The sequence below is a fragment of the Eubalaena glacialis genome, chromosome 3, assembly GCF_028564815.1.
Source record: "Eubalaena glacialis isolate mEubGla1 chromosome 3, mEubGla1.1.hap2.+ XY, whole genome shotgun sequence".
In the NCBI taxonomy this organism is placed as follows: Eukaryota; Metazoa; Chordata; class Mammalia; order Artiodactyla; family Balaenidae; genus Eubalaena; species Eubalaena glacialis.
In genome coordinates, this window is record NC_083718.1 from 72,162,435 (window position 1) to 72,183,865 (window position 21,431).

At 37.1% G+C, this 21,431-nt stretch overlaps 1 protein-coding gene across 1 annotated transcript in view; it reads left to right on the forward strand.

Annotated features, from left to right (window-relative positions):
* Positions 1 to 16,103, forward strand: part of TMCO1 (transmembrane and coiled-coil domains 1) — a 60,945-nt gene extending 44,842 nt beyond the window's left edge. The window contains exon 7 of the mRNA XM_061185780.1: positions 15,516 to 16,103. Within this exon, the coding sequence (XP_061041763.1) occupies positions 15,516 to 15,614 (99 nt within the window). The 3' untranslated portion in view covers positions 15,615 to 16,103. The remainder of the gene's footprint in view (positions 1 to 15,515) is intronic.
* The last annotated feature ends 5,328 nt before the right edge of the window (positions 16,104 to 21,431 follow it).

The following is a 21,431-nucleotide window of genomic DNA, read 5'->3' on the forward strand; positions in this document are numbered from 1 at the left end:
AGGCAGATTAAACAAAGATTAAATTTTAAACCTAAACTAAGGCAATTTTATGACATTACTAATTCACATAAGTATTTGTGAGTCTGGTTTTTATCTATTACTTATTTTTTTCATGTTCTAGTATGTTAGTGATTATATGATTCACCATCAACTTAAGAGTTTTCAAGGAGGCACTTCCCTGGTGGCGCATTGGTTAAGAATCCGCCTGCCAATGCAGGGGACATGGGTTCGAACCCTGGTCCGGGAAGATCCCACATGCTGCGGAGCAACTAAGCCCGTGCACCACAACTACTGAGCCTGCGCTCTAGAGCCCGTAAGCCACAACTACTGAGCCCTTGTGCCACAACTACTGAAGCCTGTGCTCCTAGAGCCCGTGCTCCGCAACAAAGAAGCCACCGCAATGAGAAGCCAGCGCACGGCAAGGAAGAGGAGCCCCTACTCACCGCAAGAGAAAGCCCGTGTACAGCAACGAAGACCCAACGCAGCCAAAAATAAATAAATAAAGTTATAAAAAAAATAACAAAGAGTTTTCAAGTAAAAGCAGAAATAATACTTACTGATAATAGATTTTAAGACACATTCTTACTTCAGAAACTTTAAAATGGTGGGGAGAGAGGAGGAATGCATTATAAGGTTGAGGAAGTATAGTATTTGGAGGTAAAACACCAAGGTTTGATTCTTGTTGACACTTACTGGCCGAGTGTCCTTGGGAAACTCTCTGAGTCTCAATTTTCACAAAGGTGAAATGGGGTTTGGTGTGCAACCTCACCATGTTATGATAATCAGATGACAATGATATAGAAAGTTAGCAGTTTTTCTTAAGGTGATACTTTTTTTAAAAACCAGTTAAAAAATAAGTATTTAAATTTTTAAAATTAGTATTTGTTTCCCAGCCCTAGATGGGACCGGTTCTTTTCACAGATTAAAACATGGTGATATGTCATATTAACTGAAAATAAATCTAATTACCTTTCCTCATTTTATCTTTCTCCTTTTGTTTACTTGCTTAATGTGTAGTGATTAGTGATTAGCTGCCTTGACCTTCACATCACTGTTTCCTTTGTCTGACTTTGTAGCAGCGGAAATGGTAGGTCTGCCAGCTTTTATCAGAGGTGATAAGTTAGTCCAGGGCAGTGACAAAATTTAAGAATAAAGGGAAATTTTCTTAACTCCTAAAATTAAGGTACTTGCTTTTTTTTTTTCTTTCCTTTTCTTATTATGAGTCAGTAGTGGGTTGAGTAAATTGTGATCTCCTCTACAGAAGGTGCTCTAAATCTTAGTGAAAATACACGCAGACTTACCTGGTGAACAGCTAAGGGAAAAGTGGTCTATTCTTATAAATTTATATGACAGTAAAAGCTATGAACGGAATTCTCTTTTCTTTGCAGGCAAAAGGGGTTAGTGGTTCTGAGGAAAAGTACAAGAAAGAGTTTCTTTTTTTTTTTTTGTCACTCATATCTTAATATATAACTTTAATGGATGTATGACTGTAATCTGAAGAAGTATCAGTGAGAATTTGTCATTGTCTCCTTCAACAGACATATGTGCTCAGGACAGTGATAAAAATAAGTAAATTTTATTTTTTCTCTCACTTTTGGCTTTCCTAGGGCAAAGAATTTTGATATGGCTTGTAAAAATAGGTTCTAATTATGTCATGTCAGTATATCTTAAAGTCATCAGAATGATAGGACAAGATAGATGCCTGCCATCTCTTGTACCTCATCATTAATTTATGTCACTTTATTTAAGGATTATAACTTAAGTCATTAATTTCAGTATAGCTCATCTATAAGCAAGGCATTTTCATTTGTAATATTTAACTTCAAATCAGAGAATGCATGTGATTCAGAACAGATTATTCAGGCATCATCTTAATCTGATCCCTTCGAATTGTTTCAGTGCATGAGTTCAAGGCTTTATTTAGAATATTCCTGTCCTTGCAAAAAAATGATTCAAGTCCTTATACTATGCCAGGAATTCTTTGATGCTGAGAATGCAAGAGCAAGAAGTGATTGTCTCTACCCTTGTGGAACTCACAGTCTATGTGGGAAGACAGACCCATAAGTAATAGTAGAGTGTGACTGATGCCCTTTGTGTGTGTGTGCATGTACAAATACGGTATAGGAGGGGGAAAAAAGTGCTATGGAAGTGAAATGGCTGCAGGGATTATTTCTATGAAACGAAGATTTTATACAAGAGGGCCATTTAAGTTGTATCTTGAAGGATGAGTAGGGGTTTTCCAATCTTATCAGAAAATTCTTGGCATGGTATGAGTAAAAACATGGAGGCTTGAAAGTGTGTAGTGGATATAGAGACCACTGAGTCCAGAGTTGTTGGTGGGATATAATAGGAGATGAAGCATGTCACTGCTTGTACTGATTTCTGTCTGTTTCTTTCTTTCTTTTTTTTTTTAAATGGAAATGTGGGAGTTGTTGCACAGAAGTGGTATTTATTTATTTATTTATTTATTATTTTTGGCTGTGTTGGGTCTTCGTTTCTGTGCGAGGGCTTTCTCTAGTTGTGGCAAGCGGGGGCCACTCTTCATCGCGGTGCGCGGGCCTCTCACTATCGCGGCCTCTCTTGCTGCGGAGCACAGGCTTCAGACGCGCAGGCTCAGTAGTCGTGGCTCACGGGCCCAGTTGCCCCGCGGCATGTGGGATCTTCCCAGACCAGGGCTCGAACCCGTGTCCCCTGCATTAGCAGGCAGATTCTCAACCACTGCGCCACCAGGGAAGCCCTGTTTCTTTCTTTATATGTGTTTCTTATAGTGCAAATCTACTAGTGACAAATTCTCTTAATATTCATTTATCCAAAAATATTTATTTTATCTTTATTCTTGAAGAATATTTTCATGGGATATAGAATTCTGGGTTGACTGTGTTTGTTTTAATCCTTTAGCATTTTAAAATGTCTTTCCACTATCTTCTGGCCTCCATTGTTTTTGATGAGCAGTCCTTTACATCTTTGTATCCCTATAGATAATGTGTCACTTTTCTCTGGCTGCTTTCAAATTTTTTTTTTAAGTTTGGTTTTCAGCAATTTGACTATGATGTGCCTAGGGCATTTTAAAAAAATTATCCTGCTAGAGTTTATGGTTTTATAAAATCTGGGAAAATTTCAGCAATTATTTTTTCAAATATTTTTTTCTGCCCCATTCTTTCTTGTTGATTCCATTTACTTATACATTAATCCTCTGGTGCAGATTTGATGGCTCATCCTCCTTTCAAAATTTTGGTATTTTCCAATAGGACACTGAGTCTGTTCAATTTTTTAAAAGTCTATTTCTCTCTGTTCTTTAGATAGGATAATTTCTAGTAATCTGTCTTCAAGTTCATGACTCCTCTTTCATCTGAGTTAACCCTAAGCTCATCCAGTGATTTTAAAATTTTGATACTGTATTTTTTAGTTCCAGAATTTCCATTTGGTTCTTTTTGGCTTTTCTCTTTCCCTGCTGAGATTTCCTATTTGTTCATTTATTACGAACATATTTTCTTTTATGTCCTTAGGCATAGTTAAGCTGTTTTAAAAACCCTATCTACTAATTCCAACATTTGGATCATCTCAAGGTTGAGCTCTATCTGTTGCCTGTTTTCTTTAGTATGGGTCAAGTTTTCCTATTTCTTTGTATGTCTAGCAATTTTAGACTGTATCTTGGGCATTGTGAATGATAGGCTATAGAGATTCTAGATTCTGTTATTCTTAAAAGAGTGGGGGGTTTGTTTGTTTGTTTGTTTAAGTGGGCAATTAAATTGGCACTCAAACTCCAAAGTCTGTCTCCTTTGTGGTAGGCAGCACCTGAGATCTTAGTTATTTTAGTCTTAGCTCGGCTGCTTGAAGACAGTCTCATGCGTGAATGGTTTAAGAGTCAGCCAGAGATATGGGCAGAGTTTAGATGTAAAATTTTGAACTCTCCTTTTAGCTATTTTCCAAGATTTTTTCCCCTCAACTTTCAGTTGCTATGGTTGCCCTAAACTCTGTCCTTTTCTTCTTCAAACCAGTAAGACTACAATTTCATTCTGAGTTATAGATACCCCACATGGTGCCAGCTGGGTTCTACTATCCATTATGAGATTTTTAAAAGGATAAAACATCTTGTCTTCTTACACAAAACTCAAATTCAGAACATTCAGAACGTTCTCCTTGACTGGTCGAAATTGTCACTTGATCCCCTAATCCCCACAAAAGAGACCTTTATTACAAAAGAGGCCTTTGGACATCCTAGGACAGAAAATATTCATTCAACTTTACAAAGGAGGTGGTGTTACTCTGGTGCAGATTTGATGGCTCATCCTCCTTTCAAAATTTTGATTTCCACTTTGTAAGATATGTGTTGAAGTCTGCAATATAATTTGTTACAACATAGACACATTCTAGAATGTTAGAGCCACAGCCACACAGGACTGTGGCTCCTTGAAGGTGCTTGATGGGGAAGTTTGAAGGGCCCAGTAGGGGGCTTCAGGTTCCCAACACTATTTCATCTCTTTTCTGTGTTGGGTTTTTACATGATTTTGTTTAAAGAAAGGATTCTGTGGCTAAAGGGTCTGAAAACAATCAACCTAGTGAGCCCCCTTCTTTTAAATGTAAGGAAAATTGAGACTTGGTAAAGTGAAAAGATATTGCTTATTACTTTCTTTGCCTAGTTTGCTAGTACTGGAAAACAAGTCTTCTGACTGCTAACCCAGTATTATTTCAGCTACACCAGTGTTGTACTGTCATTAAATATTTAATCTCTACATCATTCTCCTAAATAGCCTATTTTGATACAATGTGAAAATCCTGGGACTGTTGGATGGGGCCATTTGAGGTGATTGGATTTTACACACAGCATTATGAATAAAGTAAAGATTATGTTATAGGAACTTGATGAGAAATTGTAATCAGTTGGAAAGGAAGGCTGGTTGTCAGATGCCAGAGAAACTAACAAGGAGTGAAGTAAGGACTGCCATGGCTGAGTTATTTTAGCTAAATGACTAAGGAATAAAATTTAGCAGAATGTGTTTATTGCCAGTGACCTGGGTCTTCCCAAAATATCCAGTTAGCAACCAACAATTTCCTTTTCTTGATCACCTGTCCTTATCCTTTGCAGAGAGGAAGGAACGCAAATCCTGTAGTGGTATTTTTCTGGGTTTCCTGCCAATAGAAGGCATGATTACGGGAAAATGTTTTTCCTTTGTTTTTCTCTTCTGACATATACTCTTCAGTTGTTACCCTGTTACACAGGACTGGACAGAAATGCAAAATAATTGTTTTATATCTTTCCAAAACCTTACCATACTTTTTTTCTTTTTAATTTTAAAATTATTTTTATTTTTTTAATTTTTTTAATTAATTTTTAATTTAATTTTTATTGAAGTAAAGTTGAATTACAGTGTTGTGTAAATTACTGCTGTACAGCAAAGTGACTCACTTATACATACATATACATTCTTTTTCATATTCTTTTTCATTATGGTTTATCACAAGATATTGAATATAGTTCCCTGTGCTGTAACAAGTAGGACCTTGTTGTTTATCCATTCTATATATACCAGTTTGTATCTGCTAATCCCCAGCTCCCACTCCTACCCTCTCCTATCCCCCTCCCCATTGGCAACCACCAGTCTATTCTCTATGTCCCTGATTTTGCTTCTGTTTCATAGATAGGTTCGTTTGTGTCATATTTTAGATTCCACATATAAGTGATATTATATGGTATTTGTCTTTCTCTTTCTGACTTAATTCACTTAGTATGATCATTTCTAGTTGCATCCATGTTGCTGCAAATGGCATTATTTCATTCTTTTTTTATAGCTGAGTAGTATTCCATTGTATATATATACCACATCTTCTTTATCCATTCATCTGTTGATGCACATTTAGGTTGTTTCCATGTCTCGGCTATTGTGAATAGTGCTGCTGTGTACATAAGGGTGCATGTATCTATTTGAATTATAGTTTTGTCCAGATACATGCCTGGGAGTGGGATTGCTGGATCATATGGTAATTCTATTTTTTAGTTTTCTGAGGAACCTCCATACTGTTTTCTATAGTGGCTACACCAACTTACATTCCCACCAACAGTGTAGGAGGGTTCCCTTTTCTCCATATGCTCTCCAACATGTGTTATTTGTAAACTTTTTAATGATGGCCATTCTGACCGGTGTGAGGTGATACCTCATTGCAGTTTTCTTTTGATTTAAAAAATTTTTTTTTCTTTTTTTTTTTTTTAAATAAATTTATTTAATTTATTTATTTAGTTTTTTTGGCTGCATTGAGTCTTTGTTACTGCGCACGGGCTTTCTCTAGTTGCTGCAAGCAGGGGCTACTCTTCGTTGTGGTATGCAGGCTTCTCATTGCGGTGGCTTCTCTTGTTGCAGAGCACGGGCTCTAGGTGCACGGGCTTCAGTAGTTGTGGCTTGCGAGCCCAGTAGTTGTGGCTCACGGGCTCTAGAGCACAGGCTCAGTAGTTGCGGTGCACAGGCTTAGTTGCTCCACGGAACGTGAGATCTTCCCAGACCAGGGCTCGGACCTGTGTGCCCTGCATTGGCAGGCAGATTCTTAACCACTGCACCACCAGGGAAGTCCCTATTTTTTTCTTTTCTTTTTTTCTCATTGTAGTTTTGATTTGCATTTCTCTAATAATTAGTGATGTTGAGCATCTTTTAACATGCCTATTGTCCATCTGTATCTCCTCTTTGGAGAAATGTCATCTGCCCATTTTTCTTTTTTTGTTTTTGTTTAAATTTATATTATTTTTTTATTGACAAGAATCACGCCACAGAATCAGTCCAACTGGCCAGGGCCCCACACCCAGACTGAGATCTGATCCCAGGTCCGTAGAAAGAGGCTTTCATGCATTTTTTTTTTTAATTTATTTTATTTATTTATTTTTGGCTGTGTTGGGTCTTCGTTGTGGTGCACGGGCTTTTCATGGCAGTGGCTTCTCTTGTTGCGGAGCATGGGCTCTAGGCGCGTGGGCTTCAGTAGTTGTGGCACGCAGGCTCAGTAGTTGTGGCTCGCGGGCTCTAGGGCACAGGCTCAGTAGTTGTGGTGCACAGGCTTAGTTGCTCTGCGGCATGTGGAATCTTCCCAGACTAGGGCTCGAACCCGTGTCCCCTGCATTGGCAGGCAGATTCTTAACCCCTGGGCCACCAGGGAAGTCCCATGCATTGTTTTTTTTTAGCATTGCAACCCCTTTTTCCAGTTAAATCTTACACAGAACCACCAAATAGAAAAGCAGTAAAAGTGGTAGAAGTGAGAGAGGGGTCCCAGAACCCCAACTATCTGCTTCTCTGCCTTTATCCTCTTCCCAACTCAATCTCCCCCCACCTACCCCACCGCTGGAGTCCCTGGGCACCCTGGGGGGGAACAGTCTGAGAACAATGGATCTGCCCATTTTTCTGTTGGGTTTTTTGTTGTTGTTGTTGCTGAGTTGTATGAGCTGTTTTTATAGTTTGGAAATTAAGCCCTTGTCAGTCACATCGTTTGCAAATATTTTCTCCCATTCTGTAGGTTGTATTTTCATATTGTTTATCGTTTCCCTTGCTGTGCAAAAGCTTGCAGGTTTGATTTCGGTCCCATTTGTTTATTTTTGTTTTATTTCTATTTCCTTGGGAGACTCACATCTTATATTTTGCATTTCTGTTCAGTGTTCTTCCATATCATGTTCATAATATATTAAAACTCCTGTCTTTTTAGCAAAGTGCATATTTCTAAACTAAATCTTGCTAATTAAGAAGGCCTGAAAAATTGGAGGAGAATTGAGAGGCTGTAAGAAAGCAGTCAGGTCAAGTTTAATGGATGAGATTGTTGAAAGATATAAAGGAGATAATGTATACACACATACCCGCTATATACACTGTGAAGCTCAGCGACTGTTTATTGAATTACAGCCTGACAGTTGGATCCCCTTTTTTTATCTGCATGTAAGGATAATAATAAGCCTGCTTCATGGAGTTGTTGTGAGGATTAAAGGAGAACATAGATGTGAAGTGCTTAGAACAATGCCTGGCTGGCACTTTGAGATAGCACCTATGGAAATATTTGTCTTTATTTTAAATTATCCTGTTCAGCAATATTTCAAAAAGTTGAAGGCAAGGAATGAGAAAAGGATATACAACTATTAACTATTGTTTTTCCATATATTCTTACAGTATTTATATGCATTTTTTATAGACTATTTTTTTAGAGCAGTTTTAGGTTCACAGCAAAATTGAGTGGACTGTACAGAGATTTCCCATCTAACTCCTTGTCCCCCACTTGCACACAGCCTCCCCCACTATCAACACCTTGCATAATAGTGATATGTTCTTTTTACAATCAATGAACCTACACTAATACATCATTATCACCCAAAGTCCATAATTTACATTAATGTTCACTCTTGGTATTGTACCTTCTGTGGGTTTTGATTTATATGCATTTATTCACTTAACAATGTAACATATATATATTTTCTATGGTGTGCTCATACATAGTCTTCATAATTGTGCATTTTTTTATAGGCCAGGCCTGCTACAATATTTTTCACTCCTAAGGTGAAGATCCCTTAGAGAGTTGTTTAATAGAGGAAAACTGTGCCTGATTTGTAACCTCTCTCTGCCTCAGCTTTCTCATCTCGAAAACAAGGATAACTAAGGACTGGTATCTAGTCCTTAAAACTATTTTCAAACTTTAAAGTGCATAGAAATGTAGGATAGTATTACTGCTGTGGAGGAAAAATTTTATCTAAGAAAAACCATCGTGGGTTCATTTGTGAGACTATAGGAATTTAAACTGATGGTTTAGAATTTCACTAAAGGATAAGGTTGCAGAGGGTTGGTATTGAAATACAAATGCTTGAGTAAAGTACCATTGATAAACTTGATTTAGTGTTTCCAAAGGGAGTCTGTGACAAGAGCCACAAGGAAATCCAAAGCACTGCCTGGATTTCCATGAACTTGAACCTTGTTTTAACATTCTTGTTGCTGTTGTGGTTGTTGCTGTTAGGGCTGTTTTCCATCTAGAGCAGTGGCGTGTGTACAATAGTCATTTATGTGTTTTTAATTCATAATGAGACTGTCCACAGTCTACCCTTTCAGTCTGCCTTTCAAAATATTGCCTGTTTTCCTTTCATTTGTCTCCTTTAAATCACAGTAAACGTGTGATTTAAAGGGCATCAGAGGTTTTTACACTGGTCTTTATCTCTAAAATGGTAAGGAGTCACTTAATTGACCCCTGTCTCTACAGAATAACGGAGCAAGGATGCCTTGTATATTTTGTCTAGACTGTATTATTCTAGTCATTAACTAGACAAATGTGTTTATCAGCAGCTAATTCTCAAATGTCTTATCATTTCAAATTTTATCTTTAAAGTAATTTACCATCATGCGTTGCTTAATGCTGGATACATTGTAGGTGGTCAGTAAGTACTTACTGATTAAGTAAAAGAAGTCGGGGGACTTCCCTGGTGGTGCAGTGGTAAAGAATCCACCTGCCAGTGCAGAGGACGCGGGTTTGAGCCCTGGTCTGGGAAGATCCCACATGCCGCGGAGCAACTAAACCTGTGTGCCACAAATACTGAGCCTGCACTCGGAGAAGCCCGAGCACTGCAATGAAGAGTAGCCCCTGCTCTTTGCAACTAAAGAAAGCCCCACACAGCAACAAAGACCCGATGCAGCCAATAAATAAATAAATAATTTTTAAAATAAATAAATAAAAGAAGTTGGAAATTTAGTGACATTCTATCATTTGGTCTTCTTATTGCTTTGTGCAGTGGATTTTTAGAGGGGGGCATGAAGGAGCTATTTTTATTATGAAAGTAATACAGACGTTCTCCAGCTTTACTAAGGGGAAGTAACCTGAACTACTAATGATTGATTTTTCTTCTTAACCTGTTTTTAGATTTCTTTTTAAAGTACAGCATGATCTATAGTATTGTGAGTGATTGAATGAATGAATAAATAAAGTATTTTATGGCAAATATAATTTAAATGAGTTCTTAAAGTTGTGTCTTCATATTTAAATATTATGTGATATTCTGACAGAGTGTTATCTCAGAAATATAAACACATCAGTATCAATTATTCTTTTTTTTTGAATATTTGAATTTTATTTTATTTATTTTTGTATACAGCAGGTTCTTATTAGTTATCTGTTTTATACATATTAGTGTATATGTGTCAATCCAATTGCCCAATTCATCACACCACCACCACCCCCCGCCGCTTTCCCCCCTTGGTGTCCATACGTTTGTCCCCTACATCTCTGTCTCTATTTCTGCCCTGCAGACTGGTTCATCTGTACCATTTTTCTAGGTTCCACATATATACTTTAATATATGGTATTTGTTTTTCTCTTTCTGACTTACTTCACTCTGTATGACAGTCTCTAGATCCATCCATGTCTCTACAAATGACCCAATTTCGTTCCTTTTTATGGCTGAGGAATATTCTGTTGTACATATGTACCACATCTTCTTTATCCATTTGTCTGTCAGTGGGCATTTAGGTTGCTTCCATGACCTGGCTATTGGAAATAGTGCTGCAATGAACACTGGGGTGCATGTGTCTTTTTGAATTATGGTTTCCTCTGGGTATATGCCCAGTAGTGGGATTGCTGGATCATATGGTAGTTCTATTTTTGGTTTTTTAAGGAACCTCCATACTGTTCTCCATAGTGGCTATATCGATTTACATTCCCACCAACAGTGCAAGAGGGTTCCCTTTTCTCCACACCCTCTCCAGCATTTGTTGTTTGTAGATTTTCTGATGATGCCCATTCTGAATGGTGTGAGGTGATACCTCGTGGTAGTTTTGATTTGCATTTCTCTAATAATTAGTGATGTTGAGCAGCTTTTCATGTACATCTTGGCCATCTGTATGTCTTCTTTGGAGAAATGTCTGTTTAGGTCTTCTGCCCATTTTTTGATTGGGTTCTTTGTTTTTTTAATATTGAGCTGCATGAGCTGTTTATATATTTTGGAGATTAATCCTTTGTCCGTTGATTCGTTTGCAAATATTTTCTCCCATTCTGAGGGTTGTCTTTCCATCTTGTTTGTAGTTGCCTTTGCTTTGCAAAAGCTTTTAAGTTTCATTAGGTCGCATTTGTTTATTTTTGTTTTTATTTCCATTACTCTAGGAGGTGGATCAAAAAAGATCTTGGCGATGATTTATGTCAAAGAGTGTTCTTCCTATGTTTTCCTCTAAGAGTTTTATAGTGTCCAGTCTTACATTTAGGTCTCTAATCCATTTCGAGTTTATTTTTGTGTATGGTGTTAGAGAGTGTTCTAATTTCATTCTTTTCCATGTAGCTGTCCAGGTTTCCCAGCACAACTTATTGAAGAGACTGTCTTTTCTCCTTTGTATATCCTTGGGTTTGTCATATATGGCCTTTATTATGTTGAGGTAGGTTTCCTCTATGCCCACTTTCTGGAGAGTTTTTATCATAAATGGGTGTTGAATTTTGTCAAAAGCTTTTTCTGCATCTATTGAGATGATCACATGGTTTTTCTACTTCAGTTTGTTAATATGGTGTATCACATTGATTGATTTGCGTCTATTGAAGAATCCTTGCATCCCTGGGATAAATTCCACTTCATCACGGTGTATGATCCTTTTAATGTGTTGTTGGATTCCGTTTGCTAGTATTTTGTTGAGGAGTTTTGCATCTATATTCATCAGTGATATTGGTCTGTAATTTTCTTTTTTTGCAGTGTCTTTGTCTGGTTTTGGTATCAGGGTGATGGTGGCCTCATAGAATGAGTTTGGGAGTGTTCCTTCCTCTGCAATTTTTTGGAAGAGTTTGAGAAGGATAGGTGTTAGCTCTTCTCTAAATGTTTGATAGAATTCACCTGTGAAGCCATCTGGTCCTGGACTTTTGTTTGTTGGAAGATTTTTAATCACAGTTTCAATTTCATTACTTGTGATTGGTCTGTTCATATTTTCTGTTTCTTCCTGGTTCAGTCTTGGAAGGTTATACCTTTCTAAGAATTTCTCCGTTTCTTCCAGGTTGTCCATTTTATTGGCATAGAGTTGCTTGTAGTAGTCTCTCATGATGCTTTGTATTTCTGCGGTGTCCATTGTAACTTCTCCTTTTTCATTTCTAATTTTATTGATTTGAGTCCTCTCCCTCTTTTTCTTGATGAGTCTGGCTAAGGGTTTATCCATTTTGTTTATCTTCTCAAAGAACCAGCTTTTAGTTTTATTGATCTATTGTGTTCTTTGTTTCTATTTCATTTATTTCTGCTCTCATCTTTATGAATTATTTCCTTCTACTAACTTTGGGTTTTGTTTGTTCTACTTTCTCTAGTTCTTTTAGGTGTAAGATTAGATTGTTTATTTGATATTTTTCTTGTTTGTTGAGGTAGGCTTGTATTGCTATAAACTTCCCTCTTAGAACTGCTTTTGCTGCATCCCATAGGTTTTGGATCGTTGTGTTTTTGTTGTCATTTGTCTGTAGGTATTTTTTGATTTCCTCTTTGATTTCTTCAGTGATCTCTTGGTTATTTAGTAACGTATTGTTTAGCCTCCCTGTGTTTGTGTTTTTTATGTTTTTTTCCCTGTAATTGATTTCTAGTCTCATAGCACTGTGGTCAGAAAAGATGCTTGATGTGATTTCAATTTTCTTAAATTTACTGAGGCTTGATTTGTGACCCAAGTTGTGATCTCTCCTGGAGAATGTTCTGTGTGCCCTTGAGAAGAAAGTGTAATCTGCTGTTTTTGGATGGAATGTCTTATAAATATCAGTTAAATCTATCTGGTCTATTGTGTCATTTAAAGCTTGTGTTTCCTTATTAATTTTCTGTCTGGATGATCTGTCCATTGGTGTAAGTGAGGTGTTGAAGTCCCCCACTATTATTGTGTTACTGTCAATTTCCTCTTTTAGAGCTGTTAGCAGTTGCCTTATGTATTGAGGTGCTCCTATGTTGGGTGCATATATATTTATAATTGTTATATCTTCTTGGATTGATCCCTTGATCATTATGTAGTGACCTTCCTTGTCTCTTGTAACATTCTTTATTTTAAAGTCTATTTTATCTGACATGAGTATTGCTACTCCAGCTTTCTTTTGATTTCCATTTGCATGGAATATCTTTTTCCATCGCCTCACTTTCAGTCTGTATGTGTCCCAAGGTCTGAAGTGGGTCTCTTGTAGACAGCATATATATGGGTCTTATTTTTGTATCCATTCAGCGAGCCTGTGTCTTTTGGTTGGAGCATTTAATCCATTCATGTTTAAGGTAATTATCGATATGTATGTTCCTATTACCATTTTCTTAATTGTTATAGGTTTGTTTTTGTAGGTCCTTTTCTTCTCTTGTGTTTCCCACCTAAAGAAGTTCCTTTAGCATTTCTTGTAGGGCTGGTTTCGTGGTGCTGAATTCTCTTAGCTCTTTCTTGCCTGTAAAGCTTTTGATTTCTCCGTAGAATCTGAATGAGATCCTTGCCGGGTAGAGTAATCTTGGTTGTAGATTCTTCCCTTTCATCACTTTAAATATATCATGCCACTCCCTTCTGGCTTGTAGAGTTTCTGCTGAGAAATCAGCTGTTAACCTTATGGGAGTTCCCTTGTATGTTATTTGTTGTTTTTCCCTTGTTGCTTTCAGTAATTTTCCTTTGTCTTTAATTTTTGTCAATGTGATTACTATGTGTCTCGGCGTGTTTCTCCTTGGGTTTATCCTGCCTGGGGCTCTTTGCGCTTCCTGGACTTGGGTGGCTATTTCCTTTCCCATGTTAGGGTAGTTTTCGACTATAATCTCTTCAAATATTTTCTCGGGTCCTTTCTCTCTCTCTTCTCCTTCTGGGACCCCTATAATGCGAATGTTGTTGCATTTAATGTTGTCCCAGAGGTCTCTTACGCTGTCTTCATTTCTTTCCATTCTTTTTTCTTTATTCTGTTCTGTGGCAGTGAATTCCACCATTCTGTCTTCCAGGTCACTTATCCATTCTTCTGCCTCAGTTATTCTGCTATTGATTCCTTCTAGTGTATTTTTCATTTCAGTTATTTATTGTTCATCTCTGTTTGTTTGTTCTTTAATTCTTCTAGGTGTTTGTTCTTGAATTCTTCTAGGTCTTTGTTAAACATTTCTTGCGTCTTCTCGATCTTTGCCTCCATTCTTTTTCCAAGGTCCTGGATCATCTTCACTATCATTATTCTGAATTCTTTTCTGGAAGGTTGCCTATCTCCACTTCATTTAGTTGTTTTTCTGGGGTTTTATCTTGTTCCTTCATCTGGTACAAAGTCCTCTGCCTTTTCATTTTGTCTATCTTTCTGTGAATGTGGTTTTCCTTCCACAGGCTGCAGAACTGTAGTTCTTCTTGCTTCTGCTGTCTGCCCTCTCAGTAGCAATTATTCTTAATGATAAAGGATTGGGGAGTATATACTTCAGAGGAGCCTAGATATAGATATTCTCATAGTGCCTTATGCACATTAGGTACTCAATAACTGTTGAACGAATGAATGCATACAAGCTAACCTGCCTACCCTGGTGTAGAGTTTGTTCTGAAGAACAGAACTTTAATAGAGGAGGTACTGTGTAAGAGAACCCATTAGATTAAGAATCAAAAAACATGAGTTTTAATTCTAACTCTGTTCTTCATTTAACTTTGTAATTTTGGACAGGCCATCCTACTCTTCCAAGTTTTAATTGGAATTTCTGAAATATAAAATGAAAGACTTGAGCAAAAATAATTAGACGATCTTTAAGGTTTTTTCCCCCTTACAGGTGCTGTACAATATCTTAACTGACCTTATTTAACCTCTCCACATTCATGAACCCCTTCCCTCCCTCTTTAAAGCAAACCACCTCATCCCCACATCACACTGTCCACTCCTGATTGCTCTATAGAACTCCTCCACCTGTCTGCTCCCACCAGTTGAGTCATTGCCTTTCAAGAGCCAATTGTGTTTATCCCTAAACTGTTTATGCTAGTTTTACTTATTGTTGCATTTATGTTATTTAATTTAATGTTATATTAACTGATGAAATCTGAGTATAAAAGTCTTTTCTATGAGAACTAGTTTCATAAAGTTGAGTTTCTAGAAAAAAAACTATTGAATTAGATTTGAGACAGCTGAAAAGATGAGGGGTTGTGTAGAAACCTAGGAGGATTCTGAACTTAGATTACTTTGCAAAATTCTGAATTCTCTCGCTTCTTTGAAGACATTGATACTGAATATTTCAGTTTCAGCTTCAGACGGTGCAATAATGACTAAATCCAGCTATAAGACCCATACTCAGAGAAAAGGCCTTCCTACACGAAATAGCTAATGAATGTACTTTGTGTTGAAATAAAAGATTACCTCTTTTTATGATTCACCACTTGAAAAAATCAGCTTCTTTGGTTAGTAGACCAAGATCCCATGAGGTAAGAGGCCTTATACTGTTCTGTGATCTCTATAATATTGTAGGCCTTTTAAAAAATAAGTAGTAATCATCCTGTTTTAGGTCATATCAGTACTTTTTATTTGTAAGTTTTCTCTTTATATGAGATCTATGTTAAATACTTTTCTGTGTATCTCATTAAAACCCAATTTTTATTCTGTTTCCTTCACAGAACATCCAGAAGATCCTTGGCCTTGCCCCTTCACGAGCCGCCACCAAGCAGGCAGGTGGATTTCTTGGCCCTCCACCTCCTTCTGGGAAGTTCTCTTGAATTTAAGAAGAACCCTATAATTCCTGTCATTCTTTTTAGACACTCAAATCAGACCGGCAACTATTTTGTAGCAAGAGCCATAGGCAGCCTTAGCACTTGGGCCACTTTCTAATTTTGAGTTATTTCTAGGTTTTTTGGATATGATTCGAATGAGAATGGCACTCAAGAAGCATGATAGTGCTTTTGGTCACAGATTAATTTTTTTTAAACAAGTGTTTTGATTAGATAAGCACAGGTGATGGATGTTTATGTAATGAGAAACGAATTCTTATTTTGCTTACCCAAATATTTCTGTGGGATCAACTTTCAAGTATGTGCTGTGTGCCATGTACCATGGAAGTTGGCTCTCTATGAGCATTTAGAGATCTGGAAGAAAAATTTAGTTTATGTAACTCTTATTTGGAACTATTTGTTGTGTGTTTTTTTCAACCCAAATATATGACCTGAGATCAATAAAAGAGGCCAAAATTTTAGCTATTTCATCTACAAGGAGAGACGTGTTTTGTTTTGCCATATTTCTAGATACATATTTTTAGTAATCTGAACATAAGGGTAAACATTGGCCAGGAAGGGGCAATGCTGTTTTTGCTTTTGTTTTTTCTCTCCCGTCCCCCTTACCCTGGGGCAATGTTTAAATGTAATATTTTATCATACTTGCTTCATATGCTCAAAATACAGAGTTGCTCTGTTATAGGAATTCGAAAGCATGAGAGAAAAGGAAAGTAATAACTCACGAGAGTATAAAAATGTGGGTCCTCAGCAGTTTCCTTCATACCCTAGTACAATCCGTTGGATTCTTGGGAAGGCACTCAGTCCTCCCCTGGAGGCAAGGTTATGGTTATTTGTGGTTAATCTTGCAGAGCTTCCTTGTAGTCACAGTGGCCTTCGGTTCTTGCCCTGCTCCTTTGTAAAGGATGAGAGGATGTTTATACCATGATCTTCCCCCCGAATCCATGGAATTGGAAATCTTATGTGGAGTGATAACTCTAGTACTAAATGTTTACTTTTATCAGTAGTGTTCTTAGATGCATGTATTCTACCAGTGAGAAAGGTACATTATTTGCAAAGTAACAACTGTTAAACCAACAGCAAACTTTTCAATGGCATAAAGTCCAGAAGACAGTGGGATAATATTTTTAAAGCTGGAGAAAATAATTATCAACCTAGAATTTTATGTACAGCTAAACCAGAAGTTTGAGAGCAAAACTGGGGAAAATATTTTCAGAGCTACAAAATCCAAGATAGTTGAATTATTAAAGGATATATTTCAGGGACGGGAAAGAATACCAGGGGGAAGGTGTGGGATCTAAGAAACGATGGTCAACACAGAAATTGATAAAATATATGGATACATTTAAATATTTTATGGATTATCTAGTTTAAGGATTATCTCAAGACAACCCCACAAAGTAATTACTGTTCTTGCCCTCATTTAACAGATGAAGAAACTGAGGCAAGAGAGGTTAAGTAACTTGCTCAGCATCCCTTAGCTAGTGAGTGGCAGAGTTAGGATTCGAACCCAAGCAGTTTAAAGCCACGTAGTCCAGGCTCTCAAATGCTGTGTTGTATTATAACATCCCAATATAGTATGTGGTGAGTCTCTTCCCATCTCTTTCCATTATCTCCTCAGCTAGAGTATATGAGCTCTAAAGTTGAGGCTTTGTCTTTTTTTGTTGTTGTTCTTGTTTCCTCAAAGCCATCACATGGGTGGGAGGGGGCACAGCAGGAGCTCATTAAAAGCAGATGAAATGGAACAGAAATCTCTATTGCAAGGTTACCTTTATCAGAAAAGATGCCTGAAAATGGGTAGTGATAACTTCTAATGGTCTTTTCTCCATGTCATTAACTGTTCCAGGCAAAATAAAAATTAAAAGGGTGATAAAGAAGGAAACGATGATCATGATAACAATGATGAGAAAATGACGGAATATCTAAACTAAAGCATAAAAAGAGAAGAGACCACACTCAAAATTCTGCCGTCACCTTCTAAAGTGAAAATATATAGTTCATCCTACCATCAGCCCTCTTAGGTTTTGAAGCTGGTGCTTTCTAATCAGATTTCTAATGGATGTTGAGGTTTTCATAAAGTATATTTCAGTGGAAGAGGGTAAATAAGAGGGAGAAGTAAAAAAGGAGAAGGAAGGAGGAGAGAGAACATCTATTCACCCTATTCCTAAAAGGACACAATAGCAAGGATGTATGCAGAGGAAACAGAGCTATCACATCACAAGAATGTAAATTCAAGGAGATATTAAGGGCTACTATAGCCTCACAGTTAGCTTTTTTATTTACTTGCCCTGAAAAATTTTCAAGACTAGTCATTTGGATGACTCTAAATCCAGACCATCACTGAATTAATGGAGATGACATTTCAAGCCAGAGAAGCCTCTGAACAGCTCTCAAAACACGTGATTTGGCTACTTTGCTTATGTAAAGGATGGATTGTCCCCTTCCTAGTTAAAAAAAAAAATCAAACATTATTAATATTTACATTAGGCTACTCAGGTTGTGCTCACAATATACTTAGTAGTAAACTTTTTAAAAATGCAGGTAAACCTAAATTTATTAACAGATAAGACTTCAAAATCTAAGCCAGTTTGAAACCTGGAAAGCAAACGAGTGTACTCATATGCCTTTGACCAGATTGTGGTTCCTCTTCTCTCATGTGTAAATTATTCTGTTCAGTTTGTTTAGGGATTTAAAATGACATCAGTAGGTTGATGAGCATCCAGAATTTTCCCTTACATCCAAATCAAAATCATTTTGTCACAGGCTAGTGTGTAGTAGGGTTTTTTCAACATAACTTAAACTTATATTGTGTATTTCAGTCCTGCCCTTCAATACAAGTAAAAGCACCATATACTTTCTCCTTTTTTGGATTAATTCTGCTTAAGTTATAGTCTTTTATTTTCTTTGAATTTACTTCTTGCTTTGAGTTTTAAAGCTTTTTAGAATGGAAAAAAACCTCAAAAATAAATGAAAGTTAAAAAAATGTATAGTATAAAGAACACCCAGATACTGATTATTCATCTTCAGCAATTAATTCATGGCCAATCTTATGTCTACCCCTTCTTGCTTCTATTCCTCTTATATTATTCTAAAGCAAATCCTAGGCATTGTATCTTTTACTCATAAACGTTTCAGGGCTTTAAAGAATATCTATATCTCTCTATATATCTCAATACCATTTTCACACTTTAAATAATTGACAATTCCTTGATAGGATAATTGTCTATAGATGTCAAAATTTTTTACAGTTTTTTTGAATCAGTTGGTTGACAAGCGTTGTAAATCTCTTCTAATCTATTATCATGGTTCTCAAACTAGAATACATCAGAATCACCTAGAAGCCTTGTTAAAACACAGACTGCTGGGCCCTACTGCAGAGTTTCTGATAAGTCTGCAGTGTAGCTTGAGAACTTGCACTACTAACAAATTCCAGGGTGACGCTGATGTTGGCTGGCTTGCAGTCCACTCACATTTTAGTTCCCCACCATCTCTCTTTCATTTCCCCCCCTTGTAATTTATTTGTTGAAGAAACGGCATTGTTTCCCCTGTAGGGTTACCCTCAGTTTGAAATTTGCTGATTGCATGCCTGTTTTACACACTGTTGGTTGTCTCTTTTTGTATTGTTAACTTTTGCTAATCACTAATTGCCAATAATTAGGGATTGAAAAATTATGATACTCTACTATCTCTTCATTTATTAGGTAAAAATACCTCTATAGGTAGAAGCATCCCTTCATCTACTGTTTGGTTACCCAGTGTTAAATTTTATAGGAAAGGCAGACTAAATGCGTGATGATCTGGTTTTCAAAATAATGAGCTGTTCACTCTAACGCTCCAGGGGTGAACAATGTGTGTGATTAGCAGTTCATAGGTTTAAACGTACTTGATTCATTTCAGTTCACTGAAGTTATTTTTCTTGCGGATGCTCAAATTGTCCTATTTTTGGCCAGTGAGAGGCTCTTTAAGCTGGCTCCTGGGGCTGTTTGACATGACCCTAGTTTTCATTGGTGGCATCCTTGCTAAGTGATATGACAAGATGTTCCAGGGCCACCTCATATTTCCTGCCTGACCAGAAGGCAACACTTTCTTCAAGGAGGCCTGATTCTTTTTACTGGGGAATGGTATTTGGAGACTGCAGTCAGAGCATAAAGATGCTCATTGAGACTGGGTTACTAGGTTTCTAGGCCCTTTTTGTGGACTAAGATAGGTAATATGTTTTGTTGTTGTTTTAAGATAAAATGCATCATGAGTTTATACCAGTACTCTATGCCCCTCTTAAATTCCGAGCTACAGAGTTCTTCCTTAATTTCTTTAACCTGTGTCTCTTTTAATTCTCATGCTAAGAATTCCAGTTTTCATTGCCAGAAATGATGGAATATCATATACTTAGTCTTTAGCATAATCCCACAATATCCACCCAAAAGTCTCAGAATATCAATACCAACATTACTACCAACAATATAATTCCTGAAAATAATTGAAGTTTTTTTGGGGGGTTCTTTAAAATACATCCCACTCCAGGTTGACAGTCAGATTACTGAAATTTCAGATTATCTGGAATAGTTTCTTTTTTGAGTTTCTCATTCATGTCCTCATCACTGTCCCCTTACTTTCCCTGAAGTAGCCTCCCAGGTAGTCTCCTTTACTCTGGTCTCTCCTGGCTCATCATCCATCCTGTAAAGGCAATAATCTTTCTAAAATATAAATCTAAGTGTGTTACTCCTCCAAGGAAAGTTGTCCACTGGCTCCCAGTAACCTGTAAGTAAATGTAAACTATTTAGCATAGAAAATCACCCTAGTCTGGATCTCCAGCCTCTCCCACCCCTAGGATCTACCCTTCTCCCATCCCTGTCTTGCATACATCCTAGGCTCTAGTCAAGCAAATTTATTTTTTAAATTCTGCATTTTTCACATTTTTAGACTTTATTACCTTTGTTTTCTCTGCCTGAAATATTCTTCCTCTTATTTGCCTGATTTTCTCATGTTTCCTTCTCAACTCAGCTCAAGCATCTCCTCCTCCTAAAGGTTTTCTCTGACCTTTACGTGGTCGTGTTAGGTTTCTTTTCCCTGTATCTGTTTGAGCTTTTCATATGAGTCATTTATTAAAAATGGGCAAATCTCTTAACTTTCTAAGCCTCAATGGCCTCGTCTGGAAAATGGGATGAATACTCCAGTTAAAACTGTCATATCCAACATCACTCATCTGAGTCTTCAGCTAGATTCTCTTAGTTCCCTCTGAAAAGCCTGCTGCCTGATGCCCACAGCACACTGGACACTGTCAGCCACACGTATGCACTTTAGCTCTTACCAGGGAATTGTATAACGTTACTTGTTTTACTTGTTAATTTTAATTATATACACTAAGTATTGTGAAAATTAATGAAATATGAATGCAAAAAAGAGAATTGTGTCCATGAAAACTAATTTGAATGGTTTGGAATGACTCAATAAAAGCAAATTGCTTTGACTTACATATGGGTAAAATAACAGAGACTGAAAAAAGTAATAAAAGTTTAGAAAGATTCAGTACTCATATTCATTCTTAGTGTTTTAGTTCATACTTCACTTTAAAGAAACCAAAACTGGAAATCAGAGGTGATACATTTTCGTCTTAAAAACATTTAATTTTAGGAAAGCATTGCCACAAAACATGGAATTTTCATCATCACAAGTTCTGTTTAGGGACTTCCCTGGCGGTCCAGTGGTTAAGACTCCATGCTTGCATTGCAGGGCACGTGGGTTCAATCCCCGGTTGCAGAACTGTGATCCCGCATGCTGCGCGGCATGGCCAAAAACTAAGATTAAATA